This window comes from Mus musculus, chromosome 5 (assembly GCF_000001635.26).
Source record: "Mus musculus strain C57BL/6J chromosome 5, GRCm38.p6 C57BL/6J".
NCBI classification, from domain to species: Eukaryota; Metazoa; Chordata; class Mammalia; order Rodentia; family Muridae; genus Mus; species Mus musculus.
In genome coordinates, this window is record NC_000071.6 from 124,406,745 (window position 1) to 124,432,308 (window position 25,564).

The window sequence follows — 25,564 nt, forward strand, 5'->3', positions numbered from 1 at the left end:
ACAAGGTTCTAAAATTGGCTAAAAGGGGGAAAACAGTGAAATTTGCCAAAGGTAAATTCCACCCAGCAACTCTGTGTGTGTGTGTGTGTGTGTGTGTGTGTGTGTGTGTGTATGTGTGAGACAGAGACAGAGAGAGAAAAGGGGGGAAGAGAGATTAAGAGACAGAAAGAGAGACAGACAGCGAGTCAGACAGGTAGGGTAGACGAGCGAGGAAAGAAAAACTATTCATAGTTCACGTCTGTCAAATCCTGAAGCACCTGACATTGATAGGCACTAACATATAGTGGTTTAAGACAAGTTCAAGAGGAACTTGAGTCCATCGTTTTGACAAATCCAAAAAACATACATTTTATTGGCATATACTCTGCGTAGGTCTCTGCATGACCCATTTCTTCCTCATCTTCTTCTTCTGGTTCATCTTCCTCTTTAACAACAGGTACCTTCTGTAACACAAAAGTACAGTTAATCATAAGTATATAGACCAAGGCCCAGAGTCTGTGGGACCTTTCTTGTCTGTCCAAAGGTAAACAGCAATGACAACCTACACACAAATGGGCCACCCACAGGGATCTACTCCCTCAAGCCACCACCTGGAATGACTTTGCCCCTCAATTCTCAAACATTTCTTTCCAACCCCAGTCTCTCTCTTCAATCTAGGACTTGAAAAAAATAAAGTATGGGGATAAATGGTGTGACACACCAAAGGACAAGCTACCATAACAAGATTTTATAGAATGTGCAAACATAAATAAGGATGACCATTTTAACTTGTTTTATCTTTCTCTTTGTGACTTCAAGTCAAATCATGTTATCCACCCTAAACCACGATTAGGCCCTTCTTACTCTAGCATATATTTATAACCACAGTCCTTCTATAGAGCTCCATCTCCCATGGCCTTTTCTTCTGTATGCCTTAGCTCACTGACCTGAAAGCAGAACCAACAGCTATAGCACCTCAATGCCTATTAGTGCTTGTGTTTCCTTCTGAATTCCTGTCAGAATCCATCACTCCTACTCCATAAAGCCTACAGAGGTATAGTCATGGTGCCCCTTACTCATATTTACAGAGCCTTTATTATACCTTTTCTTCCCTCAGTTTTAAAGCAGTATCCCACCACACTGTCTCTACACTATACCTTTTGAGGTTCCTCATACAATTCCTTAAATATAGCTGGTACTAAATATTATGTTTACTGAAAAGGAACTTGTGAAGTGAAGTCTTAGATACACTCACTGCAGAGACAGTGCCAGTCAGAAATACTGAATAATAATGAATGCATAGCCACCTGACCTGAGGCACACAGCACTGTCTAAGTTAAGGAAAAACTTACTATAACAACTCATCCAGATCACTGCATGTTTTGACAGCTCCTACCTAGTCACTTATTTGAATTCCACCAAGTTATCAAAAGTATGGTGTCATTATTCCTCGTCAGGTAGATGAATAAAAAAAGTCAGCCCTGCAGAAACACTACTACCTGTGAAAGATCTACGTTCAGCCCTACTAAATTTCTGTAATTAACAGTCAACAAGTTTTCTGAGAACCAACTTTCTCTCTTTTTTTTCCCCCAAGACAGGGTTTCTCCCTGGCTGTCCTGGAACTCAGTATGCAGACAAGGCTGGCATTGAACTCAGCAATCTGTCTACCTCTGGTGGGATTTTTCTAAAGTAATAATGGAGTACCGTCTACATTGCACAGACACACGACTGCGACTATGGAAGCCTCACTCACCATGGTGGGGGAAAAGCTCCTCATCTTCATGTCATTTATCCATATCCTCGCCACTTCTTTATTAGAAGACTCCTTCTTAACTGCACCATTACTGACATCAGCTGCAGGAAGAAAAGGGGGTTACAAGTTACACATCTCAATTTCCTTTCCTCTAATTTAAAAATTCAGCACTTTATCCATTTAAAAAAAAAAAAAGAGTGTCAAAAAATTGTACCACTAAATTAAGTATAACCATGAAAGCATTCAAATTACTGTAGGTAATTTTGAAGATTTACTTAGTATTTTATGTATATTTATATTTATATATATTCTATACCATTTGTGTGCAGTGCCTACAGAAGCTAAAATTGGACATAAGATCCTCTTGGAAGTAGTTACGGTGATTGTGTCCTACATGATGTAGGTGCTGAGAATCAAACCCAAGTGGAATGATATAATCACTGAACCTCAAACCTGTATGGTTTTATAGAACGCTTAAGTAAACCAGTAACTGAAAGGGGAATGTGGGTCTGTCTGGATGGAAAATGCTTTTAATCCCAGCATTCAAAAAGCCATGGCAGGTAGATTTGTGATCTGAGGCCATCCTGGTTCACATAGGTATCTCCAGGTAAACCTGGCTATATAGTGAAACCCAGTCACAAAAAAAAGAAAGGGAGCCGGGCGTGGTGGGGCACGCCTTTAATTCCAGCACTTGGGAGGCAGAGGCAGGTGGATTTCTCAGTTTGAGGCCAGCCTGGTCTACATAGTAAGTTCCAGGACAGCCAGGGCTATACAGAGAAACACTGTCTTGAAAAAAACCAAAAAAACAAACAAACAAACAAACAAACAAACAAGAAAGGAAGAAAGAAAGAAAGAAAGAAAGAAAGAAAGAAAGAAAGAAAGAAAGAGAGAGAGAGAGAGGGAGGGAGGGAGGGAGGGAGGGAGGGAGGGAGGGAAAAAATGTACATGAGAAATTTTTAAATTGTGAAAAAAGTTCCACAAGTAAGATACATTAGCCAGGCTGGGCAGTGGTGGCACACGCCTTTAATCCCAGCACTTGGGAGGCAGAGGCAGGCAGATTTCTGGTCTACAAAGTTCCAGGACAACCAGGGTCACACAGAAAAACCATTCTCACAAACAAACAAACAAAAGCAAAAGAAAAAGAAATTAAGTGTTAAAAAAAAAAAATCTAACTCCGGTTCCAGTGGACTCTGACAGTTCTTCTGGCCTCCACAGGTGCTTCATCCATATGTACATATAAACACACTCAGGCCCACACAAACAAAGAATAAATAAATATTAAACACAACATCCAAAACTACTTGTAAAACTCACACACACGGGGCTGGAGAAATGGCTCAGTGGTTAAGAGCTCTGACTGCTCTTACAAAGGTCCCGAGTTCAAATCCCAGCAACCACGTGGTGGCTCACAACCATCCGTAAAGAGACCTGACTCCCTCTTCTGGTATGTCTGTATGTCTGAAGACAGCTACAGTGTACTTACATATGATAATAAATAAATAAGTCTTAAAAAAATTAAATTAAAAAAAAAACACACACACAAACAAAACTGCTAGGGAAAGACAAAGTTCAAATGGCTGAAAATGGACTTACTAGCTGCAGTTGCAACTGGCTGAGCAATATTGGCGGGTGGCTTCAGTTTCATGAGTTCGTTTAAACTATTATTTTTGAGTAAATCCTTTAGCTGAACCTGGTCTTTTGAAGGAGCAGCGGGCATGGCATTTCGTACTGCTGGTGCTGAAACTGAAGGGCGTGTGTTTGCAGTGGTCTGGATGAACTTTGTCAAAGTGATGGTTTGCCTATTCGTTGTTGCAGGTGGTGTTTTAGTCATTACAATTGTAGATCCCAAAGTTGGAAGTTGATTTATTTGATTCAGCACAAACGTTGTAGTGGATGGAGGCTGCTGCTAAAAAAGAAAACAACATTTCACACACTCAATTTGACTTTAATAGTCTGCATCAGGCCATTTAGAATCTAAAACTAGAGGCTGGAGGGTGGGCTCAGAAAGGTGCTGACTGTGGTGAAGGCAGGAGACCCTTGAACCCCCGGGATGCAGAATGCATAAGTCAGGCAGTCAAAGCTCACGTGTAGTCCCAGTGCTGCTGGGTGGGAGGCAGAGAAAGACCCTGTCTCCAACAAGGTTAAAAAATGTGAGGATGGGCACTGAAGGTTGTCCTCTGACTCTGTGCCTGCTGGGCATGCATAACCTCAGAGTCAACACAAACTCAACAGAAACTTTGATTCTGTTTTTACTTAAGTAATGGTACTTTATTTCTAACTTAATGATTAGCTATAAGTTATCAGGTTAAAACACCCAGGAAAAGGTATAGTAGTAATTTTACATTTTATACAACTATCAAGGGAATTATAAAGGGCAGCTATCCTAAACCAGCTGTGACTTATAATAACACTAATAAGCTAATAACAAGAAAAGATTCCGGGGCTGGAGAGATGGCTCAGTGGTTAAGAGCACCAACCGCTCTTCTGAAGGTCAAATCCCAGCAAACACATGGTGGCTCACAGCCATGAGATCTGACGCCCTCTTCTGGTGCATCTGAGGACAGCTATAGTGTATTTAGATATAATAATAAATCTTAAAAAAGAAAAAGAAAAGATTCCACTGCCAACTAGGCAGACAACTCTAAGCAAACTATATAAACCACTGAAGACCTAGACTTTATTGAATCCTTTTTTTAATTCTTATTTATTTATTTATTTATTTGGTTTTTTGAGACAGGGTTTCTCTGTGTAGCCCTGGCTGTCCTGGAACTCACTCTGCAGACCAGGCTGGCCTCAAACTCAGAAATCCGCCTGCCTCTGCCTCCCGAGTGCTGGGATTAAAGGTGTGAGCCACCACGGCCCAGCTGAATCCATTTTTTAAAAGATTTATTTACTTATTATACATAAGTACACTGTAGCTGTCTACAGACACTCCAGTGAGTCAGATCTCATTACAAATGGTTGTGAGCCACCATGTGGTTGCTGGGATTTGAACTAAAGACATTCAGGAGAGCAGTCAGTGTTCTTAACTGCTGAGCCACCTCTCCAGCCCTGCCCCCCACCCCTTTAAAAAAAAAAGATCTCTATTATTGCCAAGTGGTGATCACAGCACTCCAAATGCTGAGACAGGCAGATCTTCGGGGTGCTGGTCTACAGAGCAAGTTCCAGGACAGTTAGGGCTATACAGAGAAACCCTGTCTCAAAAAAAAAAAAAAAAAGGGAAAACCAAAGTTTTTCGAATGTCATTTTTTTTTTCTTTTGATCTGTATAGTTCGGGTATGTGTGGGCCTTCAGGACTAGAAGTACAAGATAGCCCTCATGCTAGACCTACAGGCATGTGTCAGCTGCCTACTATAGACACTCTATAACACCAACAGCTCTGAAGTACTGAGTCATTTGAGCCCTTTGAGGCCAGGTTTGTGGTTTTAACATTGTATTTCATTCTTTTCTTTTTAAAGATTTATTTTATGTATGTGAGTACACCGTGACTGTCTTCAGACACACCACAAGTGGGCATCAGATCCCATTACAGATGGTTGTGAGGCACCATGTGCTTGCTGAAAATTGAACTCAGGACCTCTAGAAGAGCAGCCAGTGCGTTTAATCACTGAGCCATCTCTCCAGCCCCTGGATTTCTTTTTGAATTAAAAAAAAAAAAAGTGTTTCTTTTTCTCTTGTCACAAATTGATTTTACTGAGGAGGCAGATGTGTAGAACCTGAGGAGCTCAGATCTCTCCTAGCACAGGGCTCCCAGGAGTCACAGTTGCATCTTGAAGTATGGCAACAGTATCTTTACATCTGACCAACAGAAGGATGGCCAGCATAGTCCCTATTCAATGCTCTTTTGCTATCTAAACGTTACAGTAAATCTTAGAACCGAAAGTCACAGGATAACCTAGCCAGAGATAAGGTGGTTACTACCAACAGTCTCGACAACTGCGCACCATTGGTGGTGTTAGGGAGGAGGTGAAGTGAAAAGAAAATAAGGAGGAGCAAAGAAAAAGCAAAGCTGAGTACAGTGCAGTAGCTCAGGACTGTGAGTCACTCGCAGCAAGGTGACAAAGAGCACAAGCTGAGCTCAGAGCCAGCTTAGCCTACATGAGACCCTATCTCAAAAATAAAAAATAAATGGATAGATAGATGAATACATAAACAAGTAAGAAGCCAATTTGAAAATGCTAGTTTGTGGCTTTCAAGTCACTGAGTATTTCTGCAATTCACTGGTGTAAGTGTTGTTATGGTGCCGGGCTCACCCCAGGACCTACCACCTGCAATGGAAGTAGTCTAGCACTAAGCTAGAGACCTTGTTCCTTTACTTACTTTTAGTAAAAATCTTCTAGACTGCTATTTACTACTTGTAAAAAATAAAAACTGACAAATTTTAAGCAGTTCAACCAATAATTTTAGATTCCTCAGATTCTATTGATATTGGCTACATTTGAGGTAAGAGCAAAAGAACTGCATGTAAAGCATAATTAATCACATAAAAGTTATAGCATACAAAAGTCAAGGCACTCAACCATGAAAGAAGTGAGATAACTTTTACAATCATCCTTTATTTCGGCTTTAAAAAAAATTATGATTACAAGACACTAGTATCCTCTGCTACTAGGGAGATCAAGGCTAGCTAGGGATAAAGATCTTACATTTATATTTTTCCTACCAGTCTAAGCTACTTTAGAATAATAACGATCTCTGCAGCTCTTACCCTCACATTTAACAGTGCGGGAGTGGACATCGGCTCTGGCTCTTGTTTGACAGGAACTGCTGCTTCTGTCTCCAACCCTAGTTCTAATGCACTAAGTGGCACCGACTGCAGAGAAAGTAACAAAGAAAAGGGCGGACAGCAATGAAGTCTGTTTCAAGAACAAGAGTTGCATTTATTTTAATAAAAACTGAAAAAAACTAAAAACCAAAAACAAAAAACTGGAGAGCTAGGTTCTACTTCAGTAGTAGAGCACTTGGGGGTAGCCTGCAGAATCCTTGATCAGACCCCAGAACTACACACACAAAGTCAAGCTTTACGATCAAACAAAAGGCCACAGTAGCTTACCCCTTTAACATCAGCACTCGGGAGGCAGAAGCAGGCTGTATCTGAGTTTGAGGCCAGCCTGGTCTACAGAGTGAGTACCATGACAGCCAAAGTTATACAAAAAAAATCCTGTCTAGAGGAAAAAGGGGGGAAAGAAAAGAAGAGGAGGAAGAAGAAGAGGAGGAACAAGAGGAGGAGGAGAATAAAATCAAACAGAATGTGCAATCATTACACCTATTGTAACAGACTAAACTTGATCAGCATAAAAATCTCCACAAAGCTAAACTAGTATCAGAACTTTATATGCTTTTAGCAAATGTAATAGAGAACTTACAAAGGCAACTGTAAAAGAAATTAATATTCCTCCCATATAAATGCTAAGCAACAGGGAAAGCAATGTCTTGGTTTTGATGCCAATAGCATCTATCTCATTTTTTTTTTAAAAAAGCAAACTGCTTAAAATCATTCTTGTGTATCTTTAAAGTTTATTAATAATATTTACACATATATTGTTTCTTTCTTTTTCTTTCTTTCTTTCTTTCTTTCTTTCTTTCTTTCTTTCTTTCTTTCTTTCTTTCTTTCTTTTTTGAGACAGGGCTTTTCTATATAGCCCTGGCTGTCCTGGAATTTGGAGATCCATCTGCCTCTGCCTCTCAAATGCTGGGATTAAAGGTGTATGCCACCACTGCCTGGCAATAATATCTTTTCCTGAAATGTAAATTAAAGAGCTAAGGCTGTACTTCAGCAGTAAAGTGATTGCCTAGCATGCACAAGTCCCTATGTTTAATTCTCAACACCACAAACAGGAAAAAAATTACTAGTGTTACTAATAAATAACAATTGAAACTGCAAATTAAGAAGAAATTCTGGAAGGTTTGAAAAACTGTTACCTGTTGAACTGAAGGGGGCGTAGGGGTGGCAAGGCCAGCATCTCCACCATCAACATCAAAGAGGTCATTCGGACTAATCCCACTCTCACTCAAGGCAGCAAGCAGTAAATCTTGCCCTGGTTCCACCATCTTAAGAAAAAAGTGAAAAATATTAACTCTTTTCTAAACACACACAATTAAACATTTTCTACCAGGGCTGTTCATTCAGTACTTATGAAGAACCTGCTACATTTGAGAAAAAGATAAAAAGAGAAAGTCTTTGATCCTGGAAATGTCACATTAAAATGAAATGACACATAAGCACAATTAAGAGTATGTATCCAGCCGGGCAGTGGTGGCGCACGCCTTTAATCCCAGCACTTGGGAGGCAGAGGCAGGCTTGTATCTGAGTGTAAGGCCAGCCTGGTCTAAATAGTTATTTCCAGAACAGCCAGGGCTACAAATATAATAAACACACTATGAGCTCCAAGGAGGCAAGAGTGAACTGTGCACAGCTTCCTAGGTAGATGACAACACCCAGTTCAGAGGAAGAAATAACCAGAAAGACAAGTGTCTTCTAAATACTACATTCCAACGGCCCACCAAGGACCCACGGGTTATGATCTATGGCCTCATCCATGCTTCTACAGTGATAAAGGAGTCTACAGTGATACAGGCCACTACAGGATTTTCAGATACAGGACAGCTTGGCACATTAGTTTCTGATTTAGAAAGATTACTGACACCAGTACAAAAGCAAACTGAGAGGAGCTGGAGTAGAGCAGACACAGGAAGACTTCCTCTGTAACAGGCGTTAGAAGTGCTGCAGTGGTGGGGGCTGGAGAGATGACTCAGTGGTTAAGAGCACTGGCTGCTCTTTCAAAGGTCCTGAGTTCAATTCCCAGCAACCAAATGGCAGCTCACAACCATCTGTAATGGAATCCCCGATGCTCTCTTCTGCTGTGTTTGAAGACAGTGACAGTGAGTGTACTCACATACATAAATAAATCTTAAAAAAAAAAAAAAAAAGTGCAGTGATTGAGAGAAGGAAGATAAATATATGTGTTCCCAAAGTATTTAGCAAAGAAACTCTATAGATTTAAAATTAAAACTCAGGGGCTGGAAAGATGGCTCAATGGTTAAGAGTACTTGCTGCTCTTCCAGAGAACCCATATCACTGCTCACAACTGTCTGTATCTCAATTATAGAGAATCCAACATCCTCTTCTGGCTTCCTAGAGCAAGGCACCAACACGGTACACCAACATACATGCAAGCAAACCCATACCCATAATTTAATTTTAGGAATTTTAAACATCGGGCTGGAGAGATGGCTCAGCGGTTAAGAGCACTGACTGTTCTTCTGAAGGTCCTGAGTTCAAATCCCAGCAACCAAATGGTGACTCACAACCATCCGTAATGAGATCTGTTGCCCTTTCTGGTGTCTGAAGAGAGCTACAGTGTACTTACATATAATAAATAAATCTTTAAAAAAATAATTTTTTTTTTTTTTTTTTTTTTTGAGACAGGGTTTCTCTGTATAGCCCTGGCTGTCCTGGAACTCACTCTGTAGACCAGGCTGGCCTCGAACTCAGAAATCCGCCTGCCTCTGCCTCCCGAGTGCTGGGATTAAAGGCGTGCGCCACCACTCCCGGCTAAAAAAATAATTTTTAACATCTCCAATTTAAATTTTTCTAAATTTCATGTACATTATTATGAGTAGTTTTTCCCAAGGAAAAAAATGTGTGCTATATAAACAACATACCTCAGCTGTGATGCAATGATGCATCCATGACATTCTACAAAGAGCCACAGACACAACCTCGTATACAGAAACACAAGAGAAATCCTCTGCTCTACCTAAGTTGCATCTCTCTGTGCACCACTTAGCAGAAGTTCTAACACACACAAATGTCAGGTAGATATCCTGACTGGAACTGAAGGCAGAACCAGGTAGAAAAGGATGGAGGACGATCAACCGGTTTTCTATGAAAATTCCAGAGAGGGAAAAAAAATAGAAGTCTGAGACAGAAAACCATCTTGGTCAGAAAGGAGGAAAGGTTAACTAAAGTCAGTGTAGGTAATGCCCCAACCTGTCAGAGACAGGCTTTTCACACACCACAGCACCTCATCTCACAGCAATCTGTGCAGCAGGCAGTGCACCCTCAAAGTTAGAGCTCAAGTTTACATAGACAAAGTGATCCAAGATTAGACTCCAGAACAGCACAAATTCCCAAAGCTCACGGGTTTCCTTTCCAGCTAAGAGATAGAAATTGACACCAAATTTTAATGTTCTGCCTCGGAATAAATGTTAGACACTCAGACTAAAGTGGAAAGAAGGATTCCAGTTTAAGTGGAAGCTGAGGTAAAAGTGTTCTGGAGGCCAAGCCAGAATAGCCTGTACAACCATACTCTGGCTCAAAATAGTAAGAGGGAACTAGGGCTATAGAGATGGCCCAGAGGTTAAGAACTTGTTGCTCTTGCAGAAGACCAGGGTTTGGTTCTTAGTACCCAAGTAGGGCTAGGATTAAAGGCCTGGACTACTAGACCCAACCCTCACTCAGCCACAGAGCTTTTTGTTTTGTTTTGTTTTGTTTTGGTTTGGTTTTATGGGTTTTTTAAAACAGAGTTTCTTGGGGCTGGTGAGATGGCTCAACAGGTAAGAGCACCCGACTGCTCTTCCGAAGGTCCCAAGTTCAAATTCTGGCAACCACATGGTGGCTCACAACCATCCGTAATGAGATCTGACTCCCTCTTCTGGAGTGTCTGAAGACAGCTACAGTGTACTTACATATAATAAATAATAAATAAATCTTAAAAAAAAAAAAACCACAGGGTTTCTCTGTATAGCAGAGTTCTGGCTGTCCTGACCTCCCTTTATAGACCAGGTTGGCCTTGAAGTAACAGAGATCCTTAGTCCTAGAATCAAGGCATGTACTACTATGCTCTGACCTTCAAATGATTTCTTAAAATTAACACTAAAAGTACAAAAATATGGAAGGGAAGAATGTTTTGATATCCATACAATATACAATGCCCAGAGAGCCATAAAGCACTCCATCAGCATACATCTCAACCTGCACTTCGGAAGTAAAGGTTCTTTAGCCATTCCAAAGGTTCTGCGTGTATCAAAAACAAACATTAAGAGTCAGGTGGTAGGGCTGGCGAGATGGCTCAATGGGTAAGAGCACCCACTGACTGCTCTTCCAAAGGTTCTGAATTCAAATCCCAGCACCCACATGGTGGCTCACAACCACCCGTAATGAGATCTGATGCCCTCTTCTGGTGTGTCTGAAGACAGCTACAGTGTACTTACATATAATAAATAATAAATCTTTAAAAAAAAAAAAAAGAAAAAGAGTCAGGTGGTAGCCGGGCAGTGGTGGCAGACGCCTTTAATCCCAGCACTCGGGAGGCAGAGGCAAGTGGATTTCTGAGTTCGAGGCCAGCCTGGTCTACAGAGTGAGTAGGACAGCCAGGGCTACACAGAGAAACCCTGTCTCGAAAAACCAAAAAAAAAAAAAGGAGAGAGAGAGAGAGTCAGGTGGTGGTGATGCAGTGCTTTAATCTCAGCACTCAGGAGGCAGAGGCAGGTGGATCTCTGAGTTCAAGGCCAGTCTGGTCTATGGAGTAAGTTCCAGGACAGCCAGGACTACACAGAGAAGAAACCCTGACTCAAACCTCCCCTTTCCCCCCAAAAAAACATATATAACTTTTATCTGCTAATGTAAGAGGGTTTGAGTTGATGCCTAGCATACATAAATAAGGCCTAGCACTGGAAAAAACAAAAACAACAAAAAAATACAAAGGAACATGTGAGACTCTCTGACCCCACTAGAAACTTTTAGTATGACTTTAACGGTTGATGTATCTTTCTCATATGGAGGACCTATGGAGCTTTCCAGGCAGTGGGGCACACATTTTTCTAGTCATTCTCTTCTTCAGGAAGCAAAAGAACAAGACAGAGCACTTACTGCATTTTCTAACCACTTTAAGCAACTCATAGTATTTAATCACATTCCCGTATGAAACAGAATCACAGGACTTCAGTGCTAAATGAAGAAAGCTCTTAAAATTTGCACTGGCAGCTGGGCGTGGTGGCTCACCCCTTTAATCCCAGCACTCGGGAGGCAGAGGCAGGCAGATTTCTGGGTTCGAGGCCAGCCTGGTCTACAGAGTGAGTTCCAGGACAGCCAGGGCTATACAGAGAAACCCTGTCTTGAAAAAACAAAACAAAAAACAAACAAACAAACAAACAAAAAAAGCAAAGCACTGGCCAAGCTCTTGGTTTTATAAAAGCTGCTTAATCTCAAGGGGGAGAATATTTCACAGTATAAATCCATAGGGAACTGACACTGTGCCTACCAAGGAGTTTACACCTAAATTCAAAGGGACATCTGTCATGCAGCAATCTTACAAGTCCAATAACCCACAGAATTGTCAATTGCAAATGAACATTAAAAAGTTCCAATTTTGCCAAGGATACACAGAGAAATCCTATCTTGAAAAGCAAAGTTCTACTTTAAGAAAAGTACATTTTAAAGCATTCATAAAATATATAAGCAGGGTTCGTGTGTGTAGAAGTTATGTGCTGCTTTGGCAGGGAATCCTGAGAAGCAATGTCACTCAAAAGAGCAGAAGGTACAGCACCCACTAAATACCAACACTGACCCTTATCAGCATGGACAAGACAGAGACCTAGAACTCTTCAGAGCTCTGAGCAGATACAAACAAGGATGTTATCTGTGAGATGAGGGCACAGGGAAGCAGCTGAGGCACTACAGAAGCAGAAACAGAACAAAAATACTGTTCACACCACCAGTGTGTATGTAACACAGCCAAGTAAAAAGCCAAGACTGTTTCTTCATCGGCATGACAGTATTAAGAACTTCTAAGACTCTTGTGTTCAATATGAGAGCTAGAGAGAATACCTAGAGTGAATGTCTGCAGCTGGTTTTTCCCTGGTTGTCTTTTGATAGTCTCACTACGCGTAGCCTAGGCTTGCCTTGAAGTCATAATCCTCTTACATACTGTCATTACAGTTGTATGCTAGGTCTCAAACTTTTCTGCTAATGGTAAGGCATGGTAAATGCCTTTAATCCTAGCACTTAATACAGGACAATCTCTGAGTTCCAGGCTAGCCAAGCATAGTGCCTCAAAAAAGGAAAAAAAAAAATTTTTTTAAAGTGTAGATATGCCAGGTGGTGGTGTTGCACGCCTTTTATTCCAGCACATGGGAGGCAGAGGCAGGCAGATTTCTGAGTTCAAGGCCAGCCTGGTCTACAGAGTGAGTTACAGGACAACCAGGACTGCACAGAGAAACCCTGTATCGAAAACACCCCTCCCCGAAAAAAGTGTATGTATGTGTGATAACAGGGGTAAGGAGGAAGGTATATGAGGAAGCAAAGGACAACTTTTTGGAGTTAGGTGTTACCTTTCCAATGGGATCAATTTCAGATGGTCAGGTTTTTCAGCAAGAGCCATTTCCCTGGTCCTATTATTTTGACAAACCTGAGAATACAGAAAGATCTTTCTTTTGTATAACTGCCACACCATTGGACTGCCAGAATACAAACTTTTAGTGACAGCAATCGATCCAATAATTCATTTTTAAATAGTTCTCTAAGGGGCTGAAGAGACACCTGCATGGTTAAGGGCACTCACTGCTCTTCCAGAGAACATGGATTTGGTTCCCAGCACCCATAGGGCAGCTCACAACCATCTCTAAGTCCAGATCCAGAGGATCTAACACATTTTTTTTTTTACCACAAAACAGGGCTTCTCTGTGTAGCCCTGTCTGTCCTGGCACTCACTCTGTAGACCAGGCTGGCCTGGAACTCAGAAATTTGTCTGCCTCCCAAGTGCTGGGATAAAGGCGTGCGCCACCACTGCGCGGCAACCTAACACATTTTTGCCTCCAAGAGCACCAAGCATGCATGTGATTGATATACATGTATATAAACACTGATATACATGAAGTAAATAAAAATATATATAAATAAATTTATATATTTATATATTTTAAAAATTAATTCTGGGGTGGAGGAGTAAATGGGATGTAAAAGAATCAGTAAAAAAAAGTTCTATAAAATACTAGTAAAGTGTCTCAAATCTAAGTTGTGCAGAAAATCAGATGTAAAGGCAACTGGCAGTCATTTCCAAATGTACATAGATACTATCATATATTCAAGTATTTTTGCATGAATGGGAAAAAAAAAACAGATTTGCAGGGCAGTGAATGCCTTTAGTCCCAACACTCAAAAGAAGCAGAGGCAGGAGGATTGCTACAAGGCCATCCTAGTCTACAAAATGAGTTTTAGGATGGCCAGGGTTACATGAAAAAAACCCTGTCTCAAAAATACAACAAAACAGGAGATTTGTTTTTTCCCTTATTCCTAAAAAACATTAGGTCACCTAGTACCATAGGTCTAGAACTTAGTTACTCAAGAGGCTAAGATAGACCACAGATTCAAAACCAGGCTGAGCTATACAGAGTACAGTCCAGCCCGCATAATTTAGTAAAAACCTCTTTCAAAATAAAATTCCAAGACTCATCTTTGTCATACACCTTTGAACCCCAACATTCTGTAAGCAGAGGCAGACAGATCTGGGTTTGAGGCTAGCCAGGTCTATCTACAGACTAAATTCAAGGACACCCAGGACTACAAATAAAAAGCCTATCTTGGAAAAAAACAAACAAAAAAACAACATCAGAACAGACTGAAGACTGACATTCAGTTTAAGAATTTGAAGGAGCCTACAATCCCAGCACTTGCAAAGTGGGGGTAGAAGGATAAGATGTCCAAGGTAATATTCAACTATGTAAGGAGTTCATGGCTAACCTGATATATATACATATATAATGTATATGTGTAATATATATACGTAATATATATATATATACTATATATTGTTTATGTGTATACACACACACACACACACATATATGACCCTTAAAATTATAAACATATCTAGGAGTGGCAGCGAACACCTTTGATCCCAGCACTCAGAGGCAGAGGCAGATGGATCTCTTTGAATTCAAGGCCAGCCTGGTCTACAAAGCAGTTCCAGAAGAGCCAGGCTGTTACAGAGAAACCTGTCTCAAACAAACACACACACACATACATACACACATACACACACACACACACAGAGACCCCTTTAATCCCAGCACTTGAGATGTAGAGGTGGGCAGATAAATCTCTGAGTTACAGCTAGCCTGGTCAACAAGTTCTAGGAAGGCCAAGGCTATATAAAGAGACCCTGTTTCAAAAACTTAAAAAAAAAAATGGAGAAGGAAAAGCAAAAACTCATCACCACTACCTCAAATTCAGGTGAGTTTTTTGAGGCACGGTATCATTTATCCCAGGGTGACCTTGAATTACTGATCCTGACCCCAGTGCTAAGATTACAGCCACAAACTAACACCTTTAATACTTTTTATGATTAGGTTTTTCTTTCCATCCTCAGCACAACCCAAGAGTATCCTCCTTATCACAAAGGAGGAGCTAAGCCTAGAGAGGAAGAATGTAACAAGGTAACAACTGCATAATCTTGGCGCCCAACACCACACTTTCCCACAATCCTGCCCTTCTAGCCCCAGTAAGCGGTCTCCATGTCCACAGGCCACATTCCAAAGTTCAATGGGGAAGGTGGTATGTGATTCCCATACATGTGAACCCATGGCCAGCTGGTCTACTGGGGAACTTCAAGGCCAGCCAGGGCTACATAGTAAGATCTTGTCTCAAAAGTTAAAAAAAAAGTTCCATCAGAAGATAAAAGTACCAAATGAACATGGAGACTGTTCATGGGTAATCAGTGCCAATACCTCTTCAGGCAGCACACACACTTGTTAGGCTGTGTGAACAATCTGGAGATGAAGTGAAGAAGGGCCTACATTACATGCAAATGTGACACTATTAGAAAAGGGACTTAAACTCATGTAGACGTTTGCTATTTCCCTGTGTCTTAAACCAATCCCCCGTAGATACTAAGAAACTGCAGGGCATGATGGTGCACGCCTTTGATCCCAGCACTTGGGAGGCAGAGGCAGGCAGATTGCTGAGTTCAAGACCAGCCTGATCTTCAGAGTGAGTTCCAGGACAGCCAAGGGCTACACAGAGAAACCCTGTCTCGAAAAACAAACAACAACAACAACAACAACAACAAAAACCTAAGAAACTGTTTTCCATCTGTGGAAACAGGGGACTCACAGTCAAAGTAGCTTAAGTATTTTATGGTAAGCATAATTAAATATTTAAGTATAGAACAGAAAACCTTTCCAGAACACACAGGTGAAGGGAGCAAAAATTTTATGAGACTTTTTTGTGTTTTATTCATTACCATTAAGTCATGAACATTTTAGAGTAGAATGCAATAAAAACATCTGAAAATAGTTTTCTAATTTGTTATACCCCAAGGAGTAAATTTACCTGCTATGTTTTGAACCTCCTTATACTCTGAGGCCTTCCTGCTCTTCAAGAAACTCTCCATTGCTGGGCAGTGGTGGTGCACACCCTTGATCTCAGCACTCAGGAGGCAGAGGCCAGCCTAGTCTACATAGTGAGTTCTGGGACAGCCAGAGCTACATACTGAGATCCTGTCTTGGAAAAAACATGTAATTCCATTCAGTGGAGAGGGGCCCTCAGTGCTATAGCCCCCTTGTGTGGAAGTCCAAGGACAGCTTGTGCCCTCTTCCACCATGAGAATCCCAGGTATCAGACTTAAGTGTCTTAACCAGCTATGCCATCTCAGTGGCCCTAATCTTTAGACAAACTTTAAGCAAGAAAGCTCAGGGCCTCCTGTACCTCATGAAAGAATATTTGGATAGGACAGATCTGTGTACTGCCCTTGACAGGTGGCAAGACTCAAAAGTTGAACTATGAAAAGCACCAAGAACACACCTACACAAAACTGAGTTGTTTGAAGTATCTTTCTAAAGCACAGAAAAGACTGGACATGATGACAACGCAAGCCTATAATATCATCGGGGAGGCTGTGAGTTGGAAGCCAGCCTGGCTACATAGTGAAATTTCTGACAGCCTCAAAAACAAACAACACCCCCCCCCCCTCCACAAAAAGAATCACCAGTCTCCACATCAGCCTTTTTTTTTTTTTTTTTTTTTTTTTTTTTGATTTTTCGAGACAGGGTTTCTCTGTGCAGTCCTGGAACTCACTCTGTAGACCAGGCTGGCCTACAGAACTCAGAAATCCGCCTGCATCTGCCTCCTGAGTGCTTGGATTAAAGCTGTGTGCCACCAATACCCGGCAAACATTGGCCATTTTTAAGTAGTAACTTCAAAAAACTTAAGACATACTAAAGGGCAAACATAACATTCAAACAAATATATACAGGTTCTCTTTTTCAACATTTATACAATTAAAATCAAGTTGGATATAAAATTCTGAAGGAAGTTAAACTGCATGCATAAGCCAGGAGAAAGAATTCTCCCCTGAGTAGAAAATGTCAGGGAAAAAAAAAAAAAAAAAAAAAAAACCTTAGAAAAATTGAAATTGGGGCTGGTGAGATGGCTCAGTGGGGTAAGAGCACTGACTGCTCATCCGAAGGTCCTGAGTTCAAATCCCAGCAACCACATGGTGACTCAAAACCATCTGTAATGAGATATGACATGTACTCTTCAGAGTCAGCTACAGTGTACTTATGGATAATGATAAATAAATCTTAAAAAACAAACAAAAATAAAGTAGAAATTAATATTTCTGTGCTATCAACTGAAGTCACCTCTGCAAATGCCATTTCATTCCAGAAATTCTGTGTAAATGATTCTTTCCCCAATGCTTATGAAATGAAAATCAACCCTGACTTCAGGGCATTAAGACTGTTAATGAGTAGAATTATATGCAAATGTTAGTAAGATCTAGGGCATTCTGGATTTGACAGTTCCATGGACAGTCCAGGAAGATACTTTACAAGCCTTCTTCCACCATTAAATCCGGAGAATATGAATATTTTAATCAACATACACTACAAACATTTAAAGGTCAAAGGGGACCTTTTATAACCTTCCCCCAACACGTGTTCAGCACAAACTTCCGGGTACGGCTACAATTGGCTGCGCTATTCAATGGACTAAAAAACGATGCTTTCTTGGGCTCTCATTTTATCTCCAGCTCCCACGGACCCCGCACCATTCTCCAACAGCGACTCCCCCAAACAAAAGCCTCCCACAGTAAACAGAGCAAGCACGTAAAAAAAAAAAAAATGATGCTATATGGGGGCATCAAGTTAGTGGTCCGCAAACATTAACCAAACACAGGCACAAAGCCGGGATGAAAAGGGGAGGAGCTGGATGCCGGGGTCAGGAAAGCAACAATCAACACGGGTTCGGGCAAATCCGAGGCTTCAGAGACGAGGAGCCCATCCCACGCCACTCCTGGGAAAACACCAGCAGACACAGCTTTGAGGAACTTGGGGGTGCTCGCTCCAGCCAACACCGCTAAGGTGAGAAAGTGCCCAACCGCCATCGCCCTCTGCAAGGACTGAGCTCGGGCTCTGAAGGTGCGTTCGCTCACTCCGGGGAACGCTAAGGCCACCACAGCGAAGCGTAAAAAGGTGTCCCGACCCACGTGTCCCACGCACCCCACCCGCCCGTGAGCGAGGTCCAGGAAGGGCGTCCTGGTGCCATCCCCTCCCGCTCCGCGACCCGTGAGCACTGTGAGCCGGCGGAATCTAGCAGGGTGTCCGCCTCGGTTTCACCACCCGTCCCGGGTCCATGAAGAGAAGAGAGGGCGAGGAAGGCGATCCCCGATCTCCAGTGGAGTCGGCGGGAGCCGGCCTCGGAGCCGCTCTCCGGCTCCGGACAGCGGGACTCCGTCAGGGCCGGCGCTGGCTGGCTGGCTGGCTGAGAACGCCGGAACCAACGGGGCGGACAGCAGGAGGAAACAGAGCAGCGGGGCGAGCGAGGCGCGGACGGCCATAGAGTGGCCGCCTCCCCGCCACCCCCCACAGACGGCCCCACACGGACCCTGAGGAGCCGTGGTGTGGGGAGTGGGAGGCTGTCCGGGAGGATGAACGTGAGGGGAAGAAAAGGACCAAGAGAAGGGACTTACTTTCCCCGCCGGGGCCGACCCAAGGATAGCTTCTCCGGGTCCGCGAACGGGTGAGGAGCCGGAGGCGACAGGAGCGGAGGCGGCGGCGGCGGCGGCAGAAGCGGCGTCTGGCTCTGCCTACCTCCCCGCCGCCATCTTGAAGCCCCTCCCCCCGACCCCCCGCCCCGCAGGAAGAGGGGGCGGGGCGACGGGTCAGGCGCCGCGCGCACGCAGCGCGCGACCCGAATCACGTGACTCCCCCATCCCACCCACCCCCATCCCTTCCCCTCCCGTCTCCGCCCCGCCTCCTTCCTAGATGAAGGAAGCGGATTCCCCCCCCCACACCTCCCCATCTTGACCGCCCCCCTCTCTGCCTTCGGCACCCAAACCGGGACTCCGCCGTGTCCCGCTAGCCTGGTACCGGAGATGGGATCCAAGGGGGATGCCGGAACCCAAACGGTCCATTCCCGCGGCTCCGGGGTGGGCGAAGGGCGAGGGGGCCGGGTTTCCGAGAAGGGGGAGGGGGCAAGGCAAAGGCGGCCTAGGACAGTCACGTGTCCGCCACTTCCGCGGTCGCTCGCCGAGACCTCGCGAGAATAACGTTTCTCCTCCCCACCCCACCCCACCCCCGCCCCACCGGTTGAGGTCCGCGGGCTGTCGGGAAGAAGGTCCGCTCCTCTTGGGTGCCACCGGGAGGTCAACCTGTGAACGTGCGCGCATGCGCCCCGCACCTGCCGTCCTAGTTGGCCTTAGAAGGCCCAGAGCTATTTTCAGATTCTTGGAAATGGGTAACAAGGACCCCGTCGAGTCCTTGTGGGATTTCTTGTCACAGGACGAACTCCTTTTTTGTTGTTGTTGTTTTTTGTTTTTGGAGACAGGGTTTCCCTGTGTGGCCCTGGCTGTCCTGGAACTCACTCTGTAGACCAGGCTGGCCTCGAACTCAGAAACCCGCCTGCCTCCGCCTCCCAATTGCTGGGATTAAAGGTGTGTGCCACCACCGCCAGGCTCACAGGACGAACTCTTATTGTGCATGTTTAAAAAATAATAAAAATAGCATAATCATTGCTTGTGTGGCTCGCCAGAGCTTTATTGAACTTTATTGCCTCCGTGAGCTCCTGAGGTGGTCCATGGTCATCATCTCAAGTAGATCAGAGCTGGAGGATCTCAACTTTTACTTTCTTTACACATGCCCAGACACCTGCACCCACCATTGGTCTCCATTAACTATCGCTGCATCCCACGGCTTCTTTTGCAGCATCTCGCTTGTTGATTTTTATGTGTTATTATTAAAGGGTCTAGCAGACTAAACACATTAACTTCTTGGTCCCTCTTTTGTAAAGTCATTCTGAGAATGCAGTTGGACTCTGTTACTTAGGAAATAGACGCGCCTGGACAGGTCCTACTTACACCCTTCTGGCTGTACGTCTGGTTTGCCCTGGGCTGAAAGTAAGCCACACATGGTCCTTTTGACAATAGTGGTGGAAGTGTGTAAACAAAGCTGGGTGTGGTGGCCTAGGCCTTTAATCTCAGCACTCAGGAGGCAGAGGTGGGTCGCTCTCCCGGGTGGAGATCAGCTTAGTCTACAAGAGTAAATTCCTGGACAGTGAAGACTGCACAGAGAAATCATCTCAAAAAAAAAAAAAAGGTGAGATTTCAGGTAAATTATGGGTATGTGTTTGGTCTTCTGTTGCTGTGACAGTTTATTTCATCTTACATTTTACACTCCATCATCGAGGCAAACCAAGGCAGGAGTCTGGAATCAGGAGCTGATTTATAGTGGAGTTCAGCTGCTTCTGGCTTGCTTGCTTATAATGCAACCCAGACCCACAGTGGGCTGGACTCTTGTCCAGCAAAAGCAATTTAGAGAATTCCCCACAGATTGTTCTCATAGGTCAGGCTATGGGAGGCAGTTCCTCAATTGAGATTGTCCTTTTTCTCAAGTATATCTAGATTGAAACGTGTTAACAAAACTCATAACAGAGGAAAGTAAATAGAGCAATAATAGTTATTCTTATTTACTATGCATACATTTGTATTGTAGTTGTGTATTTTTTATTTATTTTTTTAATTTATTTTTTTTGGTTTTTCGAGACAGGGTTTCTCTGTTTAGCCCTGGCTGTCCTGGAACTCACTTTGTAGACCAGGATGGCCTCGAACTCAGAAATCTGCCTGCCTCTACCTCCCAAGTGCTGGGATTATAGGTATGAGCCACCACTGATCAGCTCTCTTTTTACTTTTTGAGATAAGTTCTCACAAGGTCTGACAGGATAATGTTGAAGTCACTCTGTATCCTAGGCTGGCCTCAAACTTGCAACTATCCTGATTCAGCCTGACAAGTCACTCTCTTTTTTATTTAAATACAAAGTTTTAGTAACTTGCCCATGCTAACATTGAACTCAAGTTCAGGCGGACTTTGAATTTGGAATCCTCGTACTCCATCAGCTTACATAGCTGCAATGAGTAACAACCAAACTTGTCTCTACTTCTTCAGGTCAGCTATTTAGTTTGTGTATAAATGAGAAGTGTTCCTGATTTCTTTCATTTCCAGTAATGTCTATCCAGTTCTTTCCATGTTTTTTCAAATGACATGTGCAATCCTTTTATGGCTGAATAGTATTCCACTTTTTTTTTTTTTGATATTGTCTAATATAGCCTTGATTGGTCTAAAACACTCCATGAAGCCATGAATGACTGTGAACTATTTGAACTATTTTTTAAAAATATATAATTAGGTTTTGGTTTGGTTTGGTTTGGCTTTTTGAGGCAGGGTTTCTCTGTGTAGCCCTGGTTGACCTGGAACTCACTCTGTAGACCAGGCTAGCCTTGAACTCAGAAATCCACCTGCCTCTGCCTCCCAAGTGCTGGGATTAAAGGCGTGCGCCACCACTGTCCAGCTTAGTTTTATGTTCGCTGGTGTCTCACTTGCATGTATGTCTGTATGAGGGTGTCAGATCCCCTGGAACTGGAGTCACAGACAGCTGTGAGCTGCCATGAGGGTGCTGGGAATTGAACCCGGGTCCTCTGGAAGAATAGCCAGTGCTCTTAATCTGTGAGTCATCTCTCCATCCCAACCTAGAACTCTTGATCCTCCTGCCTTTACTTCTCAAGTGGCTGACACAGAACTTACTTGGCTACACCATGTTATCATTGTCCATTCATCCACTGATGAAAGGTTAATTCCACATCTTGGCTTTACTGAACAGTGCCATAGTAAACATGCCAGTGAAGGTGCCTCTCCAGATTTCAGCTACTTTGCTGGACCTCTGGTCATGGGTTGCTAGGCGATAGGGTTGTATGGTGTAGTGACAAGTTCTGAGAAATATGATATTTTGGTTTCTTTTTAAAACACAGAAAAATGAGAATGTGCTTTTATTTTAATGCCAGGTATAGGGATGTGGGGCTGCTTCAGACTGTCCACAGCAGCTGATTATGAACTGTTTCGTGCTCTAGCAGAGGTGTGGTTTTGCCAACTGCAGAGACTTTCTGCAATTGTGTGATGTGTGGAATTCTGGGAACTTCTCAGAAAGTATATAAATGCTAGAGCCCTGGCAGGTAGGGTGAGGTGGATGTTGTATTTGTTGTTATCAGTCATGCTCAAAGAAGAAACAAAGGAAAAAATTAGGTTCAGGGATCTCTCTCTCTCTCTCTCTCTCTCTCTCTCTCCTCTCTATCCTTCTTTCTCTCCTATCTAATGATGGGGTGAAACCAGGGAATAAAGGGTGGGAAAAAGAAGAACCCACAAAGTAGCAAAGACCGGCTTCAGTACTGTTGGTACTTTTTTTTTTTTTTGGTTTTTTGGCTTTTTGGAGACAGTGTTTCCCTGTGTGGCCCTGGCTGTCCTGGAACTCACTTTGTAGATCAGGCTGGCCTCGAACTCAGAAATCCACCTGCCTCTGCCTCCCGAGTGCTGGGATTAAAGGTGTGGACCACCACACCCGGCCCTGTTGGTACTTTTTTGAATTAGCGCCATACTTATGTAGACTCATATACTATCAATCTTAATTTATATTCCCAACAACAATGTAGAAACATTAGATTAACTGTAGTAGAAAACCCACATTAGATATGGGCTTCATCATTCCATGACCTGAGGTCCCGGATCACCTTAAGAGGAAAGGTTACTATGCACAAGCACCCATGGCTGTCTGCTTCCTGACTGTGTGCGATGTGTGGCCAACAAGTCTCCTGCTCTTGCTGCCATGCTTTCCCTACCATGACAAACTCCATCTTTGCCACAGTCAATCCTTTCTCCCCGAAGTTGCTTCTTGTCTGGTATTTTGTCACAGCAATGAGAAAAGTGACCAAAATAAGTCCCTTTTCCTCTAAGCTTACCAGCATTTGGAATTGTTTTGGTTTGCTTGTTTGTTTGTTTGTTTTAAAGACAGAATCTCTCCGTATAGAGTTGACTGTCCTGGACTCACTCTGTAAACCAGGCTGCCCTCAAACTCAGAGATCTCCCTACATCTTCCTCTGAAGTGCTGGGATCGAAGGCCTGTGACACAAGGACAGGCTGTAACTTTTTCGGTTTTTGGTCGTTTCTATATAATACTCTCATATTAGGGTGATGACGTTTCCTTGACTTTGTAATTCCCTGCAATGGGACTGAGCTGATTTTCTCACATATTTGTCGGCCTTAAGCTGGCAGAGATCCACCTAAGTGCTAGGATTAAAGGCCTGGCCACCACACAGCTCATTTCTGCATTTTGTTTTTGTTTTTGTTTTTGTTTTTCATTTTAAGGTATATCTATTCAGAGCAGGAATGGTGGCACATATCTTTAATCTCAGCACTTGAGAGGTGAAGGCAGGCATATAGTTGAGAGTTTGAGGTTAGCATTATGTACATATGGAGTTCCCAGTCACCCAGGTTGTATAATGAAACCCTGCTTATAACAAACAACTATACACACAAAAACAAACAAAAAAACTATTAAGGTTTTTTGCACATTTTAAATCTGATTCTAGGAGCTGGTGAGATGGCTCAGCAGTTAAAAGCACTGACTGCTCTTCTGAAAGTCCTGAGTTCAAATCCCAGCAAGCACATGGTGGCTCACAACCATCTGTAATGAGATCTGACACACTCTTGTGGTGTGTCTGAAGACAGCTACACTGTACTTATTTGTAATCATAAATAAATCCTGGGCCGGCCGGAGCTAGTGGAGTGTACCAGAGCGAGCAGAAGTCCTAAATTCAATTCCCAGCAAGCTGATGAAGCTTCGGTACAGCTACAGTATGTACTCATCTACATAAAATAAATGATTAAATTCTTAAAATAAATAAATAAATCTGATTCTATTATGTAAATTTGCTACTACAGCTTAAACTTCTAATGTACTCTCGATCTTAGTGCCTTATTGGATAAATACTTTGCACAGATTTTTCTCCTTTGGTAGCTATGTCTTCATTCTGTTCATTATCTGTTTTGTTACATAGAGACTTTCTAATTAAACATAGTCCAATTTGCCTATTTCTTTGTGACCTATGTTTTGAACTCTTATCCAAATAGTGGGTGCCTAAATGAGTGTCTTGAGTGTGATCTTTTTTTTCTAATGGTTTTATAGTTTGTAGTCTTACACTTATTTCTTTGACCAATTAAGGAGACTTTTATCTATAATAAGAGATAAAGGGTATTTAGAAAAAAAAAAAGAAACTATGAACATAAAAGACAAGTCCAGAGGCTGGAGAGATGGTTCAGTGGTTAAGAGCACTGACTGCTCTTCCAGAGGTCATGAGTTCAATTCCCAGCAACCACATGGTGGCTCACAGCCATCTGTAATGGGTTTTGTTTTGTTTTGTTTTGTTTTTTCGAGACAGGGTTTCTCTGTATAGCCCTGGCTGTCCTGGAGCTCACTTTGTAGACCAGGCTGGCCTCGAACTCAGAAATCTGCCTGCCTCTGCCTCCCGAGTGCTGGGATTAAAGGCACGCGCCACCATGCCCTGCTCTGTAATGGGTTCTGATACCTTCTCGTCTGGGGCATCTGAAGAAAGCTACAGTATAGTCACATACAACAAACAAACAAACAAACAAACAAGGCCAACAGATGTTCAAGCTTAGAAAGGCTCCTGCCACAAAGTCAGATAAACCTGAGTTTGATCCCCAGAACCTGCAAGAAAGAAGCAACTCCCGCCCCCCTGACTTCCACTTATGTGTCCTGGTACAGGTGCATCCACATAGAAACACACATAGCATTAAAGAGATTCATAAGTGTAAGAGAGAAAACTGGGCAGTGGTGTCAGATGCCTTAATCCCAGCACTCAGGAGACAGAGACAGGCAGGTCTCTGAGTTCAAGGTCAGCCTGTATACAGAGTAAGTTCTAGACAGCCAGAACCACACAGAGAAACTCTTGTCTCCAGAGAAAAGAGAGAGAGAGAGAAAAAGACAGATGAGAGATGAGGCTCATTTTGGAGTGTTTACTTAGCATTTGAAAAGCCCTGGGTTCAATCCATAGCACCATATAAAACTGGGCACTTGTCACATAACTGTGATCCAAGCTCTGGAAAGGGAGAGGCAGTCAGATCAGAGTGAGTTCAAGACCAGCCTGGGCCACATGAGACCTTGTCTCAAAGTTGTTGTCATTGTTTGTTTTAATAAGACAGAGCCAGTGACAAAACCAAGCTGATAATCTGAGCTCCATCTCTACAACCCACATGGTGAAAGGAGAGAACTAACTTCCACAGGCCCTCTGACCTCCACACACACATGCCATGGAAGGCAGAGGCTTATACTGTCATAGAAAATCAATGTTAAAGAAAACCATTGAGCTGGGCATGGTGGCGCACACCTTTGATCCCAACACTTGGGAGGCAGAGGCAGGCAAATTTCTGAGTTGGAGGCCAGCCTGGTCTACAGAGTGAGTTCCAGGACAGCCGGGGCTACACAGAGAT

At 43.0% G+C, this 25,564-nt stretch overlaps 1 protein-coding gene across 8 annotated transcripts in view; it reads right to left on the bottom strand.

Annotated features, from left to right (window-relative positions):
• Positions 1-19,263, bottom strand: part of Sbno1 (strawberry notch 1) — a 57,306-nt gene extending 38,043 nt beyond the window's left edge. The window contains exons 1-6 of one of the 8 annotated variants that reach the window (NM_001081203.2): positions 19,103-19,213; positions 7,655-7,783; positions 6,441-6,545; positions 3,326-3,638; positions 1,733-1,833; positions 347-443 (exon numbers count right to left, since the gene is read on the bottom strand). In NM_001081203.2, coding sequence (NP_001074672.1) covers positions 347-443; positions 1,733-1,833; positions 3,326-3,638; positions 6,441-6,545; positions 7,655-7,783 — 745 coding nt within the window. In that variant the 5' untranslated portion in view covers positions 19,103-19,213. Of the gene's footprint in view, positions 1-346; positions 444-1,732; positions 1,834-3,325; positions 3,639-6,440; positions 6,546-7,654; positions 7,784-13,066; positions 13,144-18,702 lie in introns of those variants that run through there. The other 7 variants (NM_001359979.1, NM_001359978.1, XM_006530323.3 and 4 more) reach the window with 7 other exon arrangements.
• Positions 19,264-25,564: the final 6,301 nt, after the last annotated feature.